At 43.3% G+C, this 22257-nt stretch overlaps 3 protein-coding genes across 4 annotated transcripts in view; 2 read left to right on the plus strand and 1 right to left on the minus strand.

The window, feature by feature from the left end:
* The window catches only part of Nt5dc1 (5'-nucleotidase domain containing 1), a 114590-nt gene extending 92924 nt beyond the window's left edge, over nt 1-21666 (minus strand). The window contains exons 1-6 of one of the 2 annotated variants that reach the window (XM_038340749.2): nt 21470-21666; nt 18315-18406; nt 15622-15693; nt 13058-13182; nt 9974-10053; nt 8259-8340 (exon numbers count right to left, since the gene is read on the minus strand). In XM_038340749.2, the coding sequence (XP_038196677.1) occupies nt 8259-8340; nt 9974-10053; nt 13058-13182; nt 15622-15693; nt 18315-18406; nt 21470-21562 (544 nt within the window). In that variant the 5' untranslated portion in view covers nt 21563-21666. Of the gene's footprint in view, nt 1-8258; nt 8344-9973; nt 10054-13057; nt 13183-15621; nt 15694-18314; nt 18407-21469 lie in introns of both variants that reach the window. The other variant, XM_038340748.2, reaches the window with a different exon arrangement.
* Col10a1 (collagen type X alpha 1 chain) lies at nt 809-6287 on the plus strand. Its single transcript, XM_038340745.1, has 2 exons — nt 809-962; nt 4417-6287. The coding sequence occupies exons 1-2, from the start codon at nt 809-811 to the stop codon at nt 6285-6287; spliced, it is 2025 nt and encodes a 674-aa protein (XP_038196673.1).
* Nucleotides 20725-22257, plus strand: part of Frk (fyn related Src family tyrosine kinase) — a 144849-nt gene continuing 143316 nt past the window's right edge. The window contains exons 1-2 of the mRNA XM_038340746.1: nt 20725-20877; nt 21401-21605. The gene's annotated coding sequence lies outside the window, so the exon portion shown is untranslated. The remainder of the gene's footprint in view (nt 20878-21400; nt 21606-22257) is intronic.

Below are 22257 nucleotides of genomic sequence, written 5' to 3' on the forward strand. Positions count from 1 at the left end.
ACATCGAAGACAAAGACTTTATTTTTTAATAAGAAAACAAGGAAAAGAGAACCCAGCGTGATTTTGTGTGCCTGCCCAATAGGACTTTCCACTGTAATTAGTGTTTACCACCCCTGAGGGGTGGAGCTTAAACTCAGCGTAACCTCATGCAATAAGAGAATAAAACAGTATAAATACCCCAGGGCAGCTGTGGGAGGGCATCATCCACTGCTCACTGGGCAGAGGAAGCCAGGAAAGCTGTCCACACATCGCCAGGAACTCAGAGCACCAGGTAAGTCTGGACCCAGGATCACTGGAAGACATCCCGGTCAGGTAGCTTAGAAACAAACTTCTGTCAGTTATAGACATCTTTGTATGTGTGTATGATTTTTAAAAGTGGCTTTCTATCAATGCACCCATACAGGTTCATTTGTAGTTACCTATTTAAGATATTCTTAATACAAAGGACTGTACAAATTTGCCTTAATATGAATTTCAATGTATCTTGAAATTTCTATTTATTTCAGGTTATATCAAATATTCTGGATTGTTTAATATAGTCATCTAGCAATGAGATTATTTGGTGAGGGTCATTTTATTTGTAAAGCACTATTTGAATGAAGCTTCTCAAAATTAATAAGACATATATTCACATGACAAAAAAATTACCTATTATTTTATGGAATATATTCAAGATATAAAAGGTCAGACATAAAAAAATGAGATAACTATATAATGAATCAATTTGTAGAGCATCACAAAAATAAAACAGATAAGTCATGAGGCCGCATGTAATTATTCTCTTGTCTTTCAGAATTCTTCTGAAACTATGCTGCCACAAATAGCCTTTCTGCTGGTCATGTCCTTGACCTCAGTTCATGGAGTGTTTTACGCCGAGAGATACCAAACACCCACAGGCATAAAGGGCCCGCTTCCCAACACCAAGACACAGTATTTCATCCCATACGCCATAAAGAGTAAAGGTAAGTCAGCTGCACATTCCGCTCTACTAATCAGAGGGCTGTTGTTGTCAAATATTAATAATGAACTCCTTAACAAAATACTTTCCAATCTGTTCTTACTCTATTTTCAATTCTTGGTTGAGAGGTCTGTACAGGAATATAATATTCCTGGAGAAGTTGGTAGAAGAGAAAGACACATTTGAGGAATACTAAAGACTATGAGCTGGATTTTTTTCCTTTCAAATGATGGTTTCATACAATTAACTATTTACCCAGAGTCTAGAAAATCAATCCAATAAAATTAATTTAAACTAAAAACAATTTCATAGACTAGGAATTTTATGTTTCTAATTACTTAAACATTTGTTTCAAAAACCCAAGGCTACAGATATTAAAGAAAACTGGTATCAAATAAAACCAAACAGCTCTCAATAAACCTAATGGGCAAAGGAAGTAGTAATTCTCATAATCACTTATATATTCATATAAAGCACACTGGTTAAATGTACAGACATAACTAATTGCTAAGGGCTGCTGTGAAGTTTGCCGAGTGTGTATGTCTGTCTATTACCATATCTATGCACTGCCTCCTCTTCTACTTCTCCACGGGGATAGCCTGAGACATTTTATCTTTCCTCTGGAATCTGTCAGGCTGTGTTACTATGAAGGATGCCAAGACAGTCCATGTGAAATAACACGAGATTGTCAAAGAAGGGCAAAAATCCAGTCTCATCCTTTGCTAATTTCACCTCACAAACTCTCCAGAGTCCACTGTCCACAGTATTTTTCACCTTATTCATATGTTTTCTCTACACAGAACAAAATATGTGTTGTAATCTTTAAGTGGTACAGTTTTAGAAAGAGACATGTTGAAAAAATTGAATGTTTAAGAATGTTCTTTAAAAGAATTAAATATTTCATGAAGGCAGCTTAATATTTAAAAAATATTAGATACTCTTTTTTTATAAACCTGGATTTTTATGATTTTATTACCATGAAGAGTAGAACCCTCCAGTGAGATGTTTCAGAGACTCCACAGATGAGTGGCTCGAGATGCAGCTTAACCTGCCCTGGCAAATATCTCAGTGGGTTCAGGAAGGGATGGCAAGGGCAGAGAAGCAGGGCAGGGCTCTTTAACTTGTTTCTTTTTATAGTGAAAAGATCCGAGAGATACTCTTGACTGTCTCATAACACATATAAACTGAAGAAAAGATAAAAGCTGGAAGGAAAGACTAGAAGCCAAACATACTCCACCTTAAAGCAGTGAGCGTAGTTTGGAGTGCCAACAGGCAGAAACGAGCTTGGCACTTTGACCAAAGTCAGATCTTTTAGTATACTACTAATATTTCAAAAAGTGTTGGATTAAAAGGAGAACACACCACTGTTAGAAGGTTAGACATGCTTCTCATCATTCTGTTGTTCTTACAGAACACACGGAAATATCTTCTTAGCACACACAAAGTGGAGAAGCTGTATTTTAACTAGTAAACCTACCTTGGTCTTTTTCTGAGAATGAACAGAAATCCCGCCCACTGCCAGGCATCAGGGTCCTATAATGAACACACAGGCTGACAGGGAGAACAGTCCAAGCACACTAATTGTGCTGGAGGGAAGCGACTCTGCCCGCAGTGCAGCCTGTCGAAACTTAACCTTCATAGAAGGTAGCAGCTATTCTTGAGGGACAGTGCACCCTGATCTTCCTTTTGTAGACTACAAGCTGATGACTAGCCCCCCAAATATGCACAGAAGCCAGACTCCTGCACGGAGAGGTTTAGGATCCTAAGAGCAACAGTCTAGTCTACGAAGATCACCACCTTGCCACTGGAGGGCAAGCTTCCAGCAGAGTCTGAGGCTACCCCTTCCAGGAAGATGTGTTCCTCTCTTTGTTTTAACAGTAAAACATTTCCATAATTCTATGACAATTATTTTTTGCATAAACATGATCCTTATAATTGGATGCTGAAGTAAATTCTGCATTTAAAAACTAAGCTGTTTTATTCTAAGCCATTAAAAATTCCTTCTTTACTAATCAATTTGACACCAAAATAAAATTGAGAATATTAGTAACTACTGTTGGTTGACTACTCTTTAAGTGCCAGATATTTAATAAGAGATATTTTTTAAAAAATAATGTATTTGCATACAAACTATTGGCTAAAGGGAATGATATTCTTAAAAATGTTATTAAAAATAATTTAGAATTGTTAATATCCCCTAGTCTACATTTTGACTTTTCAAACCATTAATCTTAAAAGTTTATCATATTAATAGTTAGCTAAAAATTATACATACATAGTTATGAGTTTATTAGCTCAGTGGTAGAGCATTCATCAAGCATGTGTAAGGTCCTGGTTTTGAGATCTAAGACTAACATACACACACATACACACACACACACACACACACACACATCATAGTTAAACATCATTTTACAGTTTTGAGGTACCTACTGTCACATCTGCTAAATTAGCATTACTATGAACTGCTTTCCAACAGTACAAAAATCTAAAGGCTTCTGAAAACTTATTAAATAAAATAATTTAAATGAAAATTGTACAAGTATTTAAAAATCATCTGCAATTTTACTGTTGTCTTTACTAGTTATATATAATTTCTCTGAGAAAAACCACTTTGTGCGACATTTACAATGACTACTGTCAGCAGATAGGAACAAGCATGGTTTTCATGGCACACAGTAATGTTTACACTGCAGGCTATATCCCACCTCTGAGGGCCTTCTTAAAGCAACTTTATCCCCGAGGCTTTAGGTTTCGCCAACATGTCTGGTCCAAGAGCATGTCCTGTCACAGGCACTGAATAAGGGTTACTGAAGATGTTTAGCATAGCAAGAAATTGTTTTGGTTAGACGAATCCACAGCATTATGAGGTTAAGAACATTTACTGTATCTTCATCATCACTTTGAAATGATTCTATGTGCCTCATCAATGCATTATGCCTAGTCCTGTCATTCTTTGCTTCAGTTTTAACTCAGTGAAGCAAAACAAAAGCCCAAGTATATACTGAGGCTGAAACAAGAGTCATTAAATCTAAGCAGTTTGGTAGGACACACTGATCAGGTTTAAGTCTCGTATCAATGCCTTAGAAAATCAGCTGTTTGAGGCTAGACTGTGTAATTCTTCCTTTTCTTTCCTTACCTTCCTGACTACATGATCTTAATAAGACAAATGTCATCAACTCACTTCCATGCTGTTTATATTAGAGGGATTCCAGTTCATTTTCATTGCCTCATTAGGATGACTCCTCAGTCATTGTAGCTGTGGCTTTGTGAAACCACCTTCTCCAGAAGTTTCTGAACAAATATACCACACATACCATCCAACCCCATTGAAGATGGTTGTGTGGAAGATTTACCTGGAATGCAGGGACTATGGCACTCTGCCCTTATTGTGCTTTGGTAATCTCCGTTTGCTTTTATGCTGCTTATGTTGAGTGGTATGTTGGTGTGTCTTATAGGAATCCCGGTAAGAGGAGATCAAGGTGTTCCTGGTCCACCAGGCCCAGCTGGACCCCGAGGACACCCTGGTCCCTCAGGACCTCCAGGAAAGCCAGGTTATGGAAGCCCTGGGCTCCAAGGAGAGCCAGGGTTGCCAGGACCACCAGGTATATCAGCCACTGGGAAGCCGGGCCTGCCAGGTGTGCCGGGCAAACCAGGGGAGAGAGGACCACATGGACACAAAGGCGATATCGGCCCAGCTGGCTTACCAGGCCCTCGGGGCCCTCCAGGACCACCCGGAATCCCCGGCCCAGCTGGAGTTTCTGTTTCAGGAAAACCTGGACAGCAGGGACCTACAGGTGCCCCAGGACCCAGGGGCTTTCCTGGAGAAAAGGGGGCACGAGGAGCCCCTGGTGTGAATGGACAGAAAGGGGAAACAGGATATGGTACTCCTGGCCGTCCAGGTGAGAGGGGTCTTCCAGGCCCTCAGGGTCCCATAGGACCCCCTGGCCCTCCTGGAATTGGAAGAAGAGGTGAAAATGGTTTTCCAGGGCAGCCAGGCATCAAAGGTGATCGGGGTTTCCCAGGAGAAAGGGGGCCATCAGGTCCACCGGGTCCCCAAGGTCCTCCTGGGAAACAAGGGCAGGACGGTACTGGGAAGCCAGGGGCTGCTGGAGCCCCGGGTCAGCCAGGAATCCCAGGAGAAAAAGGTCACCCCGGAGCTCCAGGAATGGCTGGACCGCCAGGGGCTCCAGGCTTTGGAAAACCAGGCTTGCCGGGATTGAGAGGACAAAGGGGACCTGTTGGTCTTCCTGGGGCCCCAGGAGCCAAAGGTGAACAAGGGCCAGCGGGTCATCCTGGGGAGGTGGGTTTGACTGGATCTCCTGGGAATATGGGACCCCAAGGACCTAAAGGAATCCCAGGGAACCATGGTATCCCAGGTGCTAAAGGTGAGACAGGTCCAGTTGGGCCTGTAGGACCACCTGGGGCTAGAGGAGCAAGGGGTCCCCCTGGGGTAGATGGGAAAACAGGGTACCCTGGTGAGCCAGGTCTGAATGGTCCTAAGGGCAACCCAGGGTTACCGGGCCCAAAAGGTGATCCTGGAGAGGGAGGCCCCCCTGGTCTCCAAGGTCCTATTGGGCCTGCAGGAGCTAAGGGCGTGCCTGGACACAATGGTGAGGCAGGTCCAAGAGGTGAACCTGGAAGACCAGGTGGCAGGGGCCCCATTGGGCCACCAGGTATCCCAGGATTCCCTGGGGCTAAGGGTGTCCCTGGAAACCCAGGTCCTCCTGGCCCAGCTGGCATAGCAACTAAGGGCCTCAGTGGGCCCACTGGTCCTCCAGGTCCCCCTGGTCCAAAAGGACACAGTGGAGAGCCTGGTCTCCCAGGTCCCCCAGGTCCCCCAGGACCCCCTGGCCAAGGAGTCATGCCTGATGGTTTCATAAAGGCAGGCCAAAGGCCTCTTGTCAGTGCTAACCAGGGAGTAACAGGAATGCCTGTGTCTGCTTTTACTGTTGTCCTCTCCAAAGCTTACCCAGCAGTAGGTGCCCCCATCCCATTTGATGAGATTTTGTATAATAGGCAGCAGCATTATGACCCAAGAACTGGAATCTTTACCTGTAAGATCCCAGGAATATACTACTTCTCCTACCACGTGCACGTGAAGGGGACTCACGTGTGGGTAGGTCTGTATAAGAACGGCACCCCCACAATGTACACATATGACGAGTACAGCAAGGGCTACCTGGACCAGGCCTCAGGGAGCGCAATCATGGAGCTCACAGAAAACGACCAGGTGTGGCTCCAGCTGCCCAATGCAGAGTCAAATGGCCTCTACTCCTCTGAATATGTCCACTCCTCCTTCTCAGGATTCCTAGTGGCTCCCATGTGAGCATGCAATACCAAGCTCTTCTAAACGCTCTGCTTGGAAAGGCTTTCTCCCAACTTCATCGCGCTCACCCTGGAGATGCATGTGGAGGTCGGCTAAAAGTAATGTGAACACCTTAAATCTTCTAAAATGCACTCTGAGGCCACATTTCCTCTGTAAAGTGAGCACCAAAGGTGACTATGTGAGGCCTCTCCTGAGCACTCAGCAGTCGTAAAGCCCTGGGGGGTTTCTGTGAATTCCCTTAATATTTAAAATTTTTATTGTAAGTTAAAAAAAACTATCACAAAACCAGAAATAAGGTTCTAAATCACCATACATTTCATTTCAGAAATGCAGCATTTCTTTTTTAAAAGCCTGTTTTTAATAATATGAAAATGTCTAAGAAGCATGCAGGAAGTATCATATAATTTTGTATTATTTAAGTACTTGAATATTCAAATTTAAATGGCACTGTATACCCTAGGACATTCTGATGGTGCATCACTCTATGGCTCATGTAGCCCCTTTCATCAAGATAAATTAAAATGCACAGGTGCATACACACTGTTTCAAGCTCTTATAAGAAACCAAAAACTGTATTATAATTACTTTGAATTACAAGGTGCTTTGTCACAAACCTTTTCAAAGCTTTCCTGCAACTGAAGAAAGTCCACATACTTGGTGCAACTTGGAAGCAGGTGTCTGATCTAGTCTTAAGTTTGTCACACAGTGTGAACACTCTGAATTAATTCTGCTGCGTCCTTATAATAGAATGTTATGGGCTTACAGGACATTAGCACGGACTGCCTTCCATTCCAGTGAGAGTAAACATTAAAGATTTCAAAATCAGACTAGAAACGAAAAGACATTATTTTGCTCTGTACTGTATTTTTATATTACTGTTTAAAACTGTTAAGCTGTACCTCACTTATTAAAGCATGGAATATTTAATCTACTTGTTATTACAAAGCAATAAAATGACATGAATAGATCTTGTTTTCTATGCTTGAATTTATTTCAAAGCAACAGCTGGGTTTTCCCAGCCATGCTTTTCCTTGGATAAAGGTAATGAGAAAAAATAATGAAGCAGTGGGTGAGTTCACTGCTGTCATGGGTTTATCCTTCTGTCAAGATGGGCATTGCACACACCATGTACAATGAAGAGGTAAAGGATAGCCTCTATGAGACAGGATCAAGGCTGATGAATAGATACAAGAAAATAAAAATACATAAACATCACTTTAAAACACTGAGTTTATCTTGGCAGAAGAGAAGATGTCAGAGAAATATCAAATTGGAACAAATATCTTGCAATTATTATTCATGGGCTTAGCACATTTTTTAGTCATAATATTTAGAATTATTCTGATGGCTTGATTTACTGAAAGGAAGGCATATAATTTTTTGCTGTCAATCAAAAGGCAACATATTTCAAAACTTAAAATCCTGCTGACTTCATCAGCCCACCTGTTAATGAAGCCAGTCTGACTCAGTCACTATGGTAATGTAGCATAAAGGTTGTTTACTCCTTGGGAGAAGATTCTCTCTGTAAACCTGCAGAGGAAAGCAAACAGCCCTAGCCTGAGGTTGGCAGGATTAGCCCCCATTTTGGGCCAACCACTCCTATTCCTTAAACAAAGAGAATGGAATTCCATCAGCGGGTACTTTGTCTGTCTGTCTGTCTGTCACTACTGTCCTGAGGGCTACAGGTGTCATCCCATTCCTAAGCCACATGTTCCACTGAACATCCTCTAGTCCAGGAGAGCTGAATTGGCAGGCACATGTGAAGACAGTGGAACCGACTGGTTCAGAGTCCTGACAACTACAACCACAAAGCAAAATGAATACAGGTACCAGAACTAATTTATAGCAAACATTTTTATCAGAGTAAATCCCAAGTAAAGAGTAGAGCAAAAGAGGTAGCATCTACCGAGTTCAGTAGACACGGGGCGTTTAACAAACCTCTATCAGGAAGCCCCTCTTCATGTTACTCACCCTTAAAGGCTGACATTTTAAAATTGTGTTGTATACCAGCAACTACATCCTTCCAAAAATCAAATGTTTTTTGACCTCTGTTCTGCTAAAAAAAGAAATTTCCAAATGTAACAAGTGCAGTAATTCTGTTTGTAAGCATAGTGGTAAGCTATAGCAAATAATTACGTGTATTGACTCTAAGGTCGGAATTCAGATTATAGAACACACGGCAGATTAATACAGAAATATTCCTCAAACATCACTGCTATAAGTCAACACATAAATAAACACCACTAAGTATTAATGCAGTTTATATAGCCCAAATAAGGTAAAAATTTTCACTCACACAGCCTAAAGTTATAGAATATTTTTAAACATACAAGAAATTTACCAAGTTCTATAGCTTCTGAAGCAATAAAATGTGCTACTTCAGACATGATGGCACCAAGAGGGTCCAAATCAGGGTAGCTCAGCATTCACTGTCCATTAAGCCTGCACTTCCACATACAAAGCAGTAACTCACGGTGACAGCACTAAGTCTAAAGAGGAAATCACTATATGAAGAACTTTCCAAGCTGGCAAAGCAATTCACATTCAACTACGCAACTCTACAGCTCTTTGCTTCATAGGAACAGGCAGTGTCTACTTTCTATACAGAAGCCTACTAAATATTTATATACAATTATGCACACTACAAAACACTACAGGCTGATGAATCGGGGTGAAGTTCAGTAGTAGTCCTTGCCTGGAAGCGGATGGACCTGGGTTTGATCCCCAGGTCTGGAGGGAAGGGGAAGACTTGATACTTTTCTTCTCCCACTGGTGTATGATAAGAAACAGACTCCACTTCATTCTGATAAAAACTGCAATGCTGGGATATACCTCAGTGGTGCTGGGGATACAGCTCAGTGTGATGGGCATATACCTCAGTGGTGCTGGGGATACAGCTCAGTGGTGCTGGGGATACAGCTCAGTGGTGCTGGGGATACAGCTCAGTGGTGCTGGGGATACAGCTCAGTGGTGCTGGGGATACAGCTCAGTGGTGATGGGGATACAGCTCAGTGGTGATGGGTATACAGCTCAGTGGTGATGGGGATATACCTAGGCCCCAGGTAAAATTCCTAGCACCCAAACAAAACAAAACCAACAATCTCTCCTCCTTAACGGAAACTTTCACGAATGCATGACTTAATTCTAATTTCAATAATAAGCCAATTAATTGTGGCTTTAAAAAACAATGGATGCAAAAAGAAAAGTAATACTGGCATACAGACCAAGCTATATCCATAGATTTTTGTTTAAGTATAAATTGTCAGAACTAGAAATTTCATCTGAAAAGTCACAAAAAATGCTTCATTTTCCTGGTTTAATATTTCAAATACATAAAGACACATGGACTTTTTCTTAATTACCTGTACTTTTTTTTTATCTGCTAATGAAAGCAAAAAAATATTTGTCCAGAGCCTGCTTTCTGTTCCCTTTCTCTAGACCTTTACTCCCCCTACTGGAGAACTGGAGAAGAGGAGGACTTTTGCCTAATCAAACATTTTTTTAAAGGGTACTGTTATTTAATTTTCCAAAAACATTTTTGACCAAATTCACCATGTTTGCTTCCTCGGTTACCTCTGAAACCACCCAAAGAAAACAGAGTGAGATCTCAACTGGAAAGTTAACACGTAGTTAACGCCTCTTATTTATGACTAAATGCAGTTGTTAAAACCCGAGTTCTTGCTCACCTTTGTTAAGGAGTCCACCACCCTGGCACACAGAAGAGCCCCGGGCAGGTCAAAGTAGTTATCATAGAAGTAACACTTTCCTAGAACAAACAAACAGAAAAGAATCAACGCCTCCTCCTCATGGAAAAGAGGGAAACTGCCTGAAGGGAGCCTGGATGTTCATCTACCTATCTGAAAAGCCTGCACTTTATGTTACCCTGTGTGTTGGAGGTGGGGCAGGTGATGTGTCAGCAAGTGCAGGTCAGATGACAGCCGGTGCCACTCCTCACACCATCTGTTTGTGAGACAGGGCCAGTCACTGGCCTGGGACTTGTCACGTCCCAGGGCCAGGTAACACCAGGATTCCAAGTGTTTCCATCTCCAAGCACTGGGATTATAAGTGTAGGTGGCACTGTGCCATGGTTTTTAAGTGTGAGTTCTGGGGATTGAACGTAGGTCTTCCCTAGCCATTTTAATGTTTTATTTTGGGGATGTTTTATTTGTGTTACACATATCCTTGAACAATGCAGCACACATTGGCACTGTTAGCTGGATATGGAGAGAACTTTCCATAGCAATTTCAGTGAAAAGACCATTTTAATTCAAACTAGCATTATTACAGGCTATCTTTTTTCAAATTTAAAGATTTATTTTGTTCGTTTTATCTTTTTTTTGAGTGTGTCTGAGTATTTAATCTGCATGCACTACATGGGTGTCAGTGCCTGGTGCCTGTGGTGGCCAGTACAAAGTGTCAGAGCCCTTGGAACTGGAGTTACTACAGACAGTTGTGACCTGCCATGTGGGTACAGGGAACTGAAGCCAGGTCATGGGCTAGAATAAAGACTCTTAACTGCTGAGTCACCTCTCTGGTCCCCAGCCTTATCTTTTGAGGAATGTTTAAGCTCTAAGAACCCTAAAAGAAAGATGTCCTGAAACAGGACATCTGCAAGTTAAGAATTTTATTAAAACACATTTCAATTGCAAAATAATATATAATCTCAAGACAATATATTATTACTATAAAATGCAATGTGACGAAGTCACAATATATTATTAATGCCACCAAATTCCAAAACAGCTAAATAATCTAACATTAGAGTCCCATGAAATGCTCCCTATAAACTGCCCGGACACCTGTGCTGATTAATCCATGTAGAATCCTGCACTCAATTTTTACCCCATTTCAGACGAATAGGAAAACTTGAGACCAGCCAGGGTAAGTAATGACAGGAATAAAAATCCTGTCATGTGAGTGTATGGTGGCGTGGATCAGAAAATCTCAAGAGTATGGGACAAGCGCATTCCAGGGTCTCCAGGGAGAAAAGGATTAAGGTTTATTATGGATGGTCTCGGGGTTAAATTAAATCCCAGACCTTCCTTGGCGCATGTGTCGCCTCTGGACACAACACTTCTGCTGGTCCATGTCCCCTCTGACTCTTGCACAGAAGGCGCTGGAGCCAGATGGCCCAGGTGGTCAACTGGACGAATGAGCAAGTGAAGCAGACACCTCAACCTCTTTCTCTTCAGAAATCTCAGTGAAATCAAAGCATGTTGCTCCCTATTCTTATAATATTTAACTTTACCAATCATAGGCTTTGATTGCATTTTAATGTAAGTATCATGTAATTGCGGTTTGGAACCACTGGGCCTCTCTTCCCTCAGCCTTCTCTACACTTACACAATTTTATTTGTAAGGTGAGAGAAGGCTCAGTGGTAAGAGGATGCACTATTCATCCAGAGGACCAGAGTTGAGGTCCCAGCACTCATGGTGGTTCCAACCAAAACACCTGCAACTCCAGCTCCAGGGGATCAGACACCCTCCTCTGGCCTCTGTGCATGCGTGCACTTGAAAGATTTTAAAAGAGACAGGCCTTCACTGTGTAGCTCAGCCTGACATCCCAGGCTCTGTACTCCTGGATAGCAACTGTGCCCAACGAACCAGATAAGATTGCGACCAATTCCAAAATCATCACCAACATGCTGAAGTACCAGGAGCTGTCACGTCAAAGCAACAGTGCCCTCTGGTGGGAAAGTAGTGAACAAACAAGTCTGTCATAACTGGGTACCTGCTCTTTCTCATAGCCAGGAAATAGTTTACCTTTTAAAAAACATTCCAGATTTTGAATGAATTTCCAAATGAAACACTTAGCCATGAGCCTAGCTCTCCCTGGAAGAGGGAAGAACTTACTCAACAGAGTAAGTGAGCAATAATCCCAGCCCAAGACTACAGTTATCATTACTTGGGAAGAAAGTGCTTGGCTGAGATACACAAAGCATCCTACACCAAACTCTCAGGTTCTGTCTTTTTCTTACAAACTTATTTTGTCAAAATACTCATATCTTCCAATACTTTCAACTCACCAAAAAGACAAACGAACATCCCGCCAAAAGGCAACTACCACAAGGCCACCACAGTAGCAAATAAACATTATTAACTCTTTTCAGGCGACCAAATGTCTTATTAACTCTTTTCAGGCTACCAAATGTCTGAAGGGGAAGGGCGCACTCTAATATTACAGTGTGGTGGAAACAGCAGAGGGCTAGGGCAGAGAGAACAGAGAAACAGCATAATTGTAATGAGGACTTCCCGTCTATAAAACAGGGTTTTAATAACTCCAAACCAATCCATGAACACCTATGTCAGTAAAGATTTTCTGAAATATTGCTTCATGTTTTGTTTTGGTAAAGGTTTTTACCCAGACTTGAGAAGACTGTATAGAATCATTTTAAAATAAAAACCAGCGGCTGGACGTAGGGCTGTCAGCAAGGGTCCAGGAAACAGGAATGGTAGGCAATGGGAATAAGAACACCCGGGAGACAGAGAAACTGAGGATGGAGCATGTAACTGCTGCATAAAGCACGCAGTCCAGCTAAGGGGCGTGTCATCTTCAAGGTAATCTTTTTACTCCAGAATAAACACGGGTAAAAGGAGATTCAACGAAGCCTTCCGTATAGCAGTGAAAACATGCGGCGCACACTCTGACCCAAAGCCAAGCAGAAACAGACACACCTGAAAAGTAAATACTACTGCCAAAGTCATTCCTCTGGACACTTTGCAGGTGACAGTCCAAAAGCAAGGCAGAGTGGGTGGCAGAGGAGACCTACCTGAGCAGCAAGGAATGTCGATGCTCGATGCACAGTGTTTGTCTGTCACACAGTGCCTCCAGTCCTTCTTGCCATAGGTCTCCGCCAGCGCCTCTGGAGTCATCATCCTGGTGCCGTGGCTTGCCCTGTTGGGGAGGACTGTAGTGTTGGCTGAAGTTCCCTTGATTGCCTCTTTGATAACACTGAGAATATTGATCCCCATCCCACTGGAGTTAACATAGCTTTGCTTTGGTTTTTTCTTAGACAGGATCTTGTTATATAGCCCAGGATAGCTTCAAACTTGTGATTCTCCTGCCTCAGCTGCCTGAGTGCTACCCATGGGCCACCATGACCAAACATTGCTTTTCTTTTATGTACTGTATATCGGTTTTCATGGGGATGATCTCATCTGGTCTGGGATCCTAGAAGCACTTTATGCTTCTATAAAGTATATAAAGTATATAAAGTATACTTGTTATAAAGTATAACAACCAAGATACTAGGCATGTAAGACACAAAACACTTGTCTAAACTACACAAGTAAAGTAGGTCAGGTTAAAGATTGTTGTCTGGATGCTCTGGGGTTTCTACCACAGCTATGGCTCTTCCACGTTTTAGTCTGTCCATTAGCAAGTGATGAGGAGCTGCCACGTGAGGCCTTTGCTAGAGAAGCTGTGGTGTCATCAAAAGATGAGACAAAGCTGGTGTTGTAGCACATGCTCGGAATCCCAACTCCTCAGTAGGATAAGGCCAGGGGACCACAAGTTCAAAGCCATTCTGGAAAACTTAAGAGAGACATTGTCTCAGACATAAAAGGAAAGGGAAAGCATTGAGCATGGATGTTGGTGGTAGGGAACATGTGTGTGGGCCCTGGATTCTATCCCCAGTAGCATGCACACAAAGCAAGAGCAAAATACATATTCAGCTGCAACAATTAGGAGACAACTATGTAGACAGAGCGGGAAGGATAACTTAGGCAGCCATGAGGAAGAGCAGGTTAGAAGATGAATCACATCAGGTCCCCAGGAGTGGTGGGCACCTGGCACCAAGGACCTGCAGAGATGAGACTGGACAACCTGTCCACACAGACCCATACATTTTATCAACAAACACAATGGAAGTGCACAGGAATGTGCCAAACAGAACACAATGAAGAAATAGCTAGGTTCTGTGCTCAGAATCTGCTTTTCCTTTACTAGAGCCTTGTCAGGGGACTCTCACCATGTACATAAGTAGATAGTTGATATTTTAAATTGCTCATTACGAGAACATACAGTGTATTTCATTTTGGCGGGGAAATAATATGAAGGGGAAAATGAAGAAGAACAAAGATCACACACGGAGATCTTTTCTTTAGAGTCTGACCCTTCAGAATTCTGTGTCAAGAGAGAGGAGTCCTGCAGGCACACATAAGCAGACCAGAATCTACTGCGTAGGACAAAAGAAGTCATCAAGGAGAGAAAGTGTGCAGGAGAAACTTCAGGTTATTCAAAGGTTGAATTAAGAGTGACAGAGACTGGGCAGACAGGCAGACAGGCAGGCAGATTTTAACAACTAGAGAATGAGTGAAGACTGCTAAGAACACCACTAAGTGGACCACAGACCTACAGGGCTAAAGGAACTTATGTAGTATTTGCATACAGATGAACACACTCCCTAGTTGCCTAAAAAATAGGAAAATAAATTACAAAATAATAAGAGATAAGGCCATACCTGCTCCTTTTAGAAGTACTTTACAGGAGAGTCTGGGGAAAATATGAAAGTACCCCGACTACGAAGCAAGTGATGTATCAAAAGTATCAACAGTAGGAATATTGACAGGGGTCCTGCATTGAGTCTTCTTGTCGCTGAGACCTGCATGGCCATGTTGCTGTGACTATACTGTTAGCATGAGGTAGGAAATAGATCTTTACTTCATGGTGCTTGCCTGGAGACTCAGTAGTGACAGCAGCTGCTTACTGATTGTTTCCCATACCCTGGTCAACCCAAGAGGTCTGTGTGCACTCAAGAGAGAGGAACAGGAAGTTACGCAGAGCATGGGGCTGACAAGGTCCACAAGGAGCCTGTATAAGGGAAACAAGTACAGCCTAACAGGGTGTACACAGACCATGTCCTAAAAGGATGTACACAGAGCATGGCCTAATGGGGTATAAATATACCATGACCTAACGGGGTATACAGGTATACACAGACCATGGCCTAATGGGTATACACAGACCATGACCTAATGGGGTATACAGGTATACAAAGACCATGGCCTAATGGGGTATACACAGACCATCAACCCCTATCCAGTACCCATCTGCATCTTCTTTAATCATAGGATCCCTGATGCTATTCTAATTATCTAATAAAAGGCCAACTGCACAATATCCATGATCTTTTATAAAAAGAAAAGGATAGGCAATGTCATGGGGCATGTTATTTTGTACTAAATTTCCTGAAAATATTTCTAAGAAGTTAAAAGTAGTATAGAGCTGCTACCTGTCATCTGATTGACTTAAATATTAACCACCTCTTGTGGCTTAAGGACTGTTCACTAGTACTAAAGGAGTAATATGCTGACCACAATCCCATCACGTTACCTGAGCACAGTGCCATCAGCTGCGAGTTTAATGAAGGTCCCATCTTCCAGATCCAATGCCAAACCCTTGCAACTGAAATAGAAAAGTCTGATTATCAACCAGTTCATATACTTTGTTAACCTCAGAGACAAAAATCTCCATTATTAAATGTTACAGTGTGAAGAGATTTACTCCTCACCTCAATGAAGAATATATTTATCAATGAGAGAGAACATCCAGGAACGATAAAATTGAGTATCACTGAAAAGCAGGCACATAAGGGAAACTGCTGGGGGAAGGGGTAGAATGTTCGGCTTATAAAGTCTTCAGGATTGTGTGTGTATGTGTGTGTGTGTGTGTGAAAACAGACACAGCTCAAAAGAGAAAATACAAAACGAAGATTATCCTGTACCTTGTTAACGTATACAATTGTTTTCTATTATCTACAGCACATAGGAAGGTGGCATGGTTCAGTGGGTAAAAGTGACTGTTGAGCACAGCTGACAACCTGCGTTCAATCCCAGATCCACGGTGGAAGAGAAAACAGACTCCTGAAAGTTGACCCAGGACCGTCACACATGTGTGCCTGTGCGCATGTGTGCACACACAAAATTAGAACAGATACAAACAGAAAGATGCACATGAATATCCACACATACTTACAACATACAAGCTAGCTTCTTTGCCAGGGTGTTTTCTACATTATTTTGAACTGACCTCCATATAGTTCTACTTAGAAAAACTTACCTTCTGAGCAAGATATATTATTGAAAACCAGAAAAGAAGGTCAAATACTAAGTTTGAGGGTTTTTTTGTTTTGTTTTGTTTTGTTTTTGTTTTTTTTGTTTTTCGAGACAGGGTCTCTCTGTAGCTTTGGAGCCTGTCCTGGAACTAGTTCTTGTAGACTAGGCTGGCCTTGAACTTACAGAGATCCTCCTGCTTCTGCCTCCTGAGTGCTGAGATTAAAGGCATATGCCACCACTGCCCAGATCTAGGTTCTTTAATATAAAAATCTTGTAGGCTCTGGATAAAATGCATAGATTCTCTATTACGAATAGTAACAGTGAAGCAGCACAAGGGCTGACAAACAGCAAGCTTAAATGAACATGAAAGGGCTCGGGGGCATTATTTCCTTGCATTCACAGCAAAACTCCTAGAAACAATAATGTCACGTGGTAAGAGCTTTCCATTCCTTCCCAGGACAGAAAGGATAGATCAAAAGACACACAAATCTCAGAGGGATGCACAATGCATGATCTCTGTGCATGTATTTTTAATGATTATTAATTATAAACTACACGGTCATTTTCTTAGCCTTAATTTGTGTGTATGTTAGTATACATGTTTTTATGTGTTCACATGTGTGTGTCTGTGTGTAGGGGAAGCCAGAGGCTGACACCAGAATCCCTCCCATCTCTCCACCTTACTTTTCAACACAGTATTTCTCACTGAAGCTGGCTGGAGCCCACCAATTGGTTAGGTGGACTGGACAGCAAGCTCCCAGGATCCTCCTGTCTGCCTCCCTAATGCTGCGGTTCTGGAGAAACCACTGCACTCAGATCCATTCTTCCCTCCTTCCATGCCCCTTTCCCTTTTGAGAACTGTGTGTGTGTGTATGGTGTGCTTTGATCATGCTCCGCATCCCACTGCTCCAAGTCTTCCCCATCCTCTCTACCATTTCCTCCCAACTTCATCTGTATGGTTTTTGTGTTGTTGTTGCCCCAAGTCCACTATTTGTATGTGTAGAGGGCCATCTGCTTGTACACAGGTAGCTGCTCAGAGGTCCCATCTTTGAAGAAGACTGATTTTCCCTCTTCCCAGTCACCATGAATTGTTAATAGTGCCCCAGCTAAGGGTGGGATGTGGTGCCCATCATCCTGCTCCATACTTGGTCTTATCAGGTTTGAGCTTACCCGGGATTTGTGCATGCCGTCACAAGCCTGTGAGTTCGTACCTGCAACCACCCTGTTGTGTACTGCAAAGTTCCCTTGTAGCCAATCATCACCTTTACCTCTTATAATCTTTCCTTCCTCCTCTTGCAATGATCCCTGAGCCTTTTGGGAGGCTCCGGCTCCTTTTCCTTACGTGGGTTCTGAATCCACCTTCCCAGTCCTAATTTACTTTAAGAGATAAGAACTTTCTATGCTGCTCAGCTAACTCTGAATGGCATCCTCAGACTGCAGGTAGCTGGCACTATATTCACACTAGCATGCATACCCTGCCACACCTGTCTAAACTGAACAATTTACATCGATTAAGGTTTTTTTTTTTTTACTTCTTTTTCTTGTTTAAATGAATCATAAAGCAGGAAGGGAATGAACAATAAGAACCAGAAAGGAATATTTATTCAAATGGCCTAATTCAGCCACTTACTTAACATGCTGACTCCTCTTTCATGGCTCTGAATAACAACCTTTTTCCCATAGATGCAAATTCTAGTTTTTAATACTTCTCCTGTGACTGGCTGAAACTACATATAAATATCCTAAAAGTAGTCACAAGCTGAGAGCTTACTTATATTAAAGTCTAGACATGTTTCAAGTACAAGACTTTAACTCACTAAACTCAAAACTTTTAGTTTAGAAATTATTCTGCCCTTTGATTCAATTTTACATTTCACTGTCTACCTTCACAGAAGAGAAAGCGTTAAGATTTTATCAGCAACAATCATGAGTCACAGGGGATGGAGTGGCCAAAGAGACTAGGGGACTTACCAGAAATCCCAGTCCTCGGGCGTCAGAGTGAGCAACTCCTTATCATACCCCTTCTCCTGGACTAAGAACTGAGCAAAGCTGTTATAAATGAGCTGCAAATAAGGAAAGCAAAAAGAGAGATCAACTATAAAGTTCACTATTCATCCTTCATTTCATACACCGGACAACCTAACGGAATCACTGATGGGGCTAGCAGCGGAGCAATATACAGAACTGTGATGTTCTGCCATTTAACCTCCTTTCCAGGTGATTTGTCAGCCCCAAAGGGTCCCAAAATTACATCACCAGTACACAACTATAAAACCAAAGACAGGTATTAATCCGACACCCAGGTCCTAATGGGTTGGTGCTTGTCATTAAGACCCAATGCTCTGTAGCTACTAGACAGGCACCAGGACAATAAGCTCCAGAGTCGGTGAAGAGACCCTGTTATAAAAAATAATCCGGAGGGGTTGGAAAAAGGCTAAGTGGGTGCAGGTGCTTGCGGCCAAGTCTGTCAACCCAAGTTCAATTCCCAGATCACACACACACACACACACACACACACACACAGGCAGCAGAACACTAACATTTATCTCTCTGCTTGCTGACTGTTGATACAATGTGACCAGCTGCCTCATTTCCTGTTGCTATGCCCTCCCTGCCAGCATGGACTGAAACCCTAGAAACAAAGAACAGAGTTAAATCTTTCAAGTTGCTTCTTGTCAGGTAGTTGGTCACAGAGATGAGAAAAGTAATAAATACAAGTTCAACTTATTCACATAAGCAGAATGCATATCAGAATAAGTGGTGGTGTGAATCCCTAATTCCAGGGGTGGGGAGGGAGGTGAGCATGAGGACAGACAGACTCAATAGGCTTGCTGGACAGCCAGACTAGCAGAAATAGGGAGCTCCATATTCACTGAGACACTGTGCCCACCCACTGAAACGGTGGGGCTGGTCTAATGGGAGCTCACCAAGGCCAGCTTGACTGGGACTGAAAAAACATGGGATCAAACGTCGTGGACAATGAGGGCTGACTGAGAAGCCAAGGACAATGGCACTGGGTTTTGATTCTACTGCATGTACTGGCTTTTGGGGAGTCTAGTCTGTTTGGATGCTCACCTTCCTAGACCTGGATGGAGGGGGGAGGACCTTGGACTTCCCACAGGGCAGAGAACCCTGACTGCTCTTTGGACTGGAGAGAGAGGGGGAGAGGAGTGGGGGGAGGGGGAGGGAAATGGGAAGTGGGGAGGAGGCGGAAATTTTTAATAAAAAAATTTTTAAAAAAGATAAGGTTGAGAGCCAGAGAGGAAGACACATGACAGTGACCTCTGACTTCCACGTATGAAGCACACCTCCCATATATACACATACACACATGCATATACCACACACACACACACACACACACACACACAAACACACACACCAAAATAGGAAAAAGTGGCCGTGTATACTCAACTACTAAAGTCCTTTAATTCCATCCACATCGTAACTTTCTGAGCCTGGTACACTCAGTACTAACGCTCCGGATGCAAAAAACCCTGTCAATCAGTCTGAAGTTAGGAAGAATGGGCCTCTGGGGGAGGATTCCAAAGAGTAACTGTGAAACATTGAAACCTTATGGTGGAGTTAGTTTCTGTGGAAAACTGACCGTGGTGACATGACACACTTCATAGGTGGGAAGGGAAGGTTTCATAAGGGAACAGTACTTAACCTGAGAGTCCACATGAAGAGGGACACTCTGAAGAACAGACAAGAGCCTACAGGACAGGCAGTAGCATGTAGTAAGACAGCAAAGACTGCCCTCCACCATGAGTATAGAAAAGAGCTTTACTCCATCTTTCTGCTAACAGGCTGCTACCTGTGTGTGGTTCATCTCTGTCCCTAACTATGTCCCAGCGCCAACATGCTGGCAGACTTAGGATTTCTAAGATAAAGAATCTGAGCCTCACCAGGGCTTAGTTTTCAGTCTTTAAACTGCACCGAGATTCAAAATTCACAATAGAGTATCTTGTGGATCTTATACTCTGGATTTTTTTTTGCCCACACATGCACCAAATTGGCACTTAAACATTCCCTATAAACGATGTTGACTACAGGAAATACAAACCGGACAGGGATTTGAAAGGCATGGAAGGAACAAAAATAACACCCAAAGGTCTATGTGAAGGGGTAGCCAAAAGACCAGGACTTAAAAAAAAATGCCTTCCAACTGTCACCATGAGGAAGGATGTGAGATCTGTGTCACTGGCAAGAACAGTTCACCAGCAGGGAACTCACCTTTGGAAAAAAAAATCCTTATGCAGAAAACACACATCAATGATTCAGGAGCCTCATTTTTGATTTTTGAGTACCTGGCCAACTGGGGCACTGGCAGTATTCTCGGACTTGGGTTCCACAGCTCGACCCAAATACTCTGGGTGCAAAACCATAACACACAACTGTTCTTTCACCAGAGACAAGCTCCCAGCACCACATCTACTATCCACTTAATCCAGGCAAGGGGAACTGAGAAGGAACCAAGGTTATTTACCCAGCGTCACAGAGCTAGACACTTGGAGCTGGCGTCCCGAACTAGGTAATCTAGCTGCAGTCTTGCTTAGATCTTTCACTGTAATACTGTTAATTCTTCAGTTTCTTGTGAAACCAGAGGGTACCAGTCTACGAACACAGCCTTCAGGGCAGTGAGGGCCCAGATTCCATTGAGACTACAACTTTATTTAAAATGCACAGAGCAAGTAGTAGGTGCAAAATGAACGCTCGTTTTCTTACAGTATGGCTAAGACTTTTAATGACTTTTCGATCGGTGTTTTGCGCAATACTATTACACAATCTCTACCTAAACGCAGCGCCTCAACTCTGACAGGTGATTACTTGGTCGCGCAACAGGAAAGATGCGGCCACGCATTCTAGAAGTCCAAAACAAGTGGGCTGTACCCACTCAGCTGGTGCCCAGAGGAGTAGGAAATAAATACCAGGGCCTAGGATCAGCAAATGACACCCCAAACTCCCGACCCTGCCTTTCCAATGCCCTAAAAGCCGGCTCCCAAGCTCCATCTTGGGCTGTCTTCTGCCCCAGTTTTCTTCTTCTGTCCCTGCAGGGGCCTAAAACCACACTTCCGCCCAACGCCCCGGAGGCCGTGCGCCTGGTGTCACCCCGCGCCACTCACCCGGGCGCTCTCGGGCAGGTTATAGCGGCACAGCGTGTGGTCAAGGTCGAAGCCCACCACGTCGCAGGCGGCCAGGGAGAAGTGCTGAGCCATGGCTGCGCAGCGGAGGGTTCTGAGACCGGAAGACTGGAAGAGCGTGCGTGATGAAATTGCCGAGACCAGACAACCCCAGGCTCGCACGGAGGAGGCGGGGCGGGATGGGCCCTGAAGGGGCGGGGCCTTACTGGACAGCCGAGCCGGACGGGCGGGGCATGGTCTGCCAGGGCGGGGCCGGTCGAGTGGGGCGGGGCCTAAACTCCGGCGACCCGGTGGCGGCCGCCCGCCGCCCCAGGCTCCGCCCCTCCCGCAGCACACATCTGCGGCCCGCCCACCTCATGATTCGCGGCATTTCTGCAGGCTCCTGCAAGCGGCCTCCTTGGCTTGCTTCCAGTGGAGCCAGTATTGCCTGAGCTGAAGTGTCTGTCTAGGACCATACTAACAAATGTCACTTGCTTAAGGTTACTCAGAATTAGTCGGAACTCCTGATCATCTTTCAGGCGCCATACGACTAAGCCATCCTAGTCGATCCTAGTGTATCTTTATTCTTGAGAGTGGAATAGTGTGAGAAAAAGAAAACATTATGCGCAAGTAGCTGTTGGATCCCTTTAGCATATAGTTTTGTATTTTTGTTTTTTTGTTTTTTGGTTTGTTTGTTTTGTCTACGTGATCTTTGTGTGTCGAATCGACAGCTTGTTTTGTTTGTTTGTTCTTTGGTTTTTCGAGGCAGGGTTTCTCTGTGTAGCTCTGTG

Source organism: Arvicola amphibius, chromosome 8 (assembly GCF_903992535.2).
Source record: "Arvicola amphibius chromosome 8, mArvAmp1.2, whole genome shotgun sequence".
Classification (NCBI taxonomy): Eukaryota; Metazoa; Chordata; class Mammalia; order Rodentia; family Cricetidae; genus Arvicola; species Arvicola amphibius.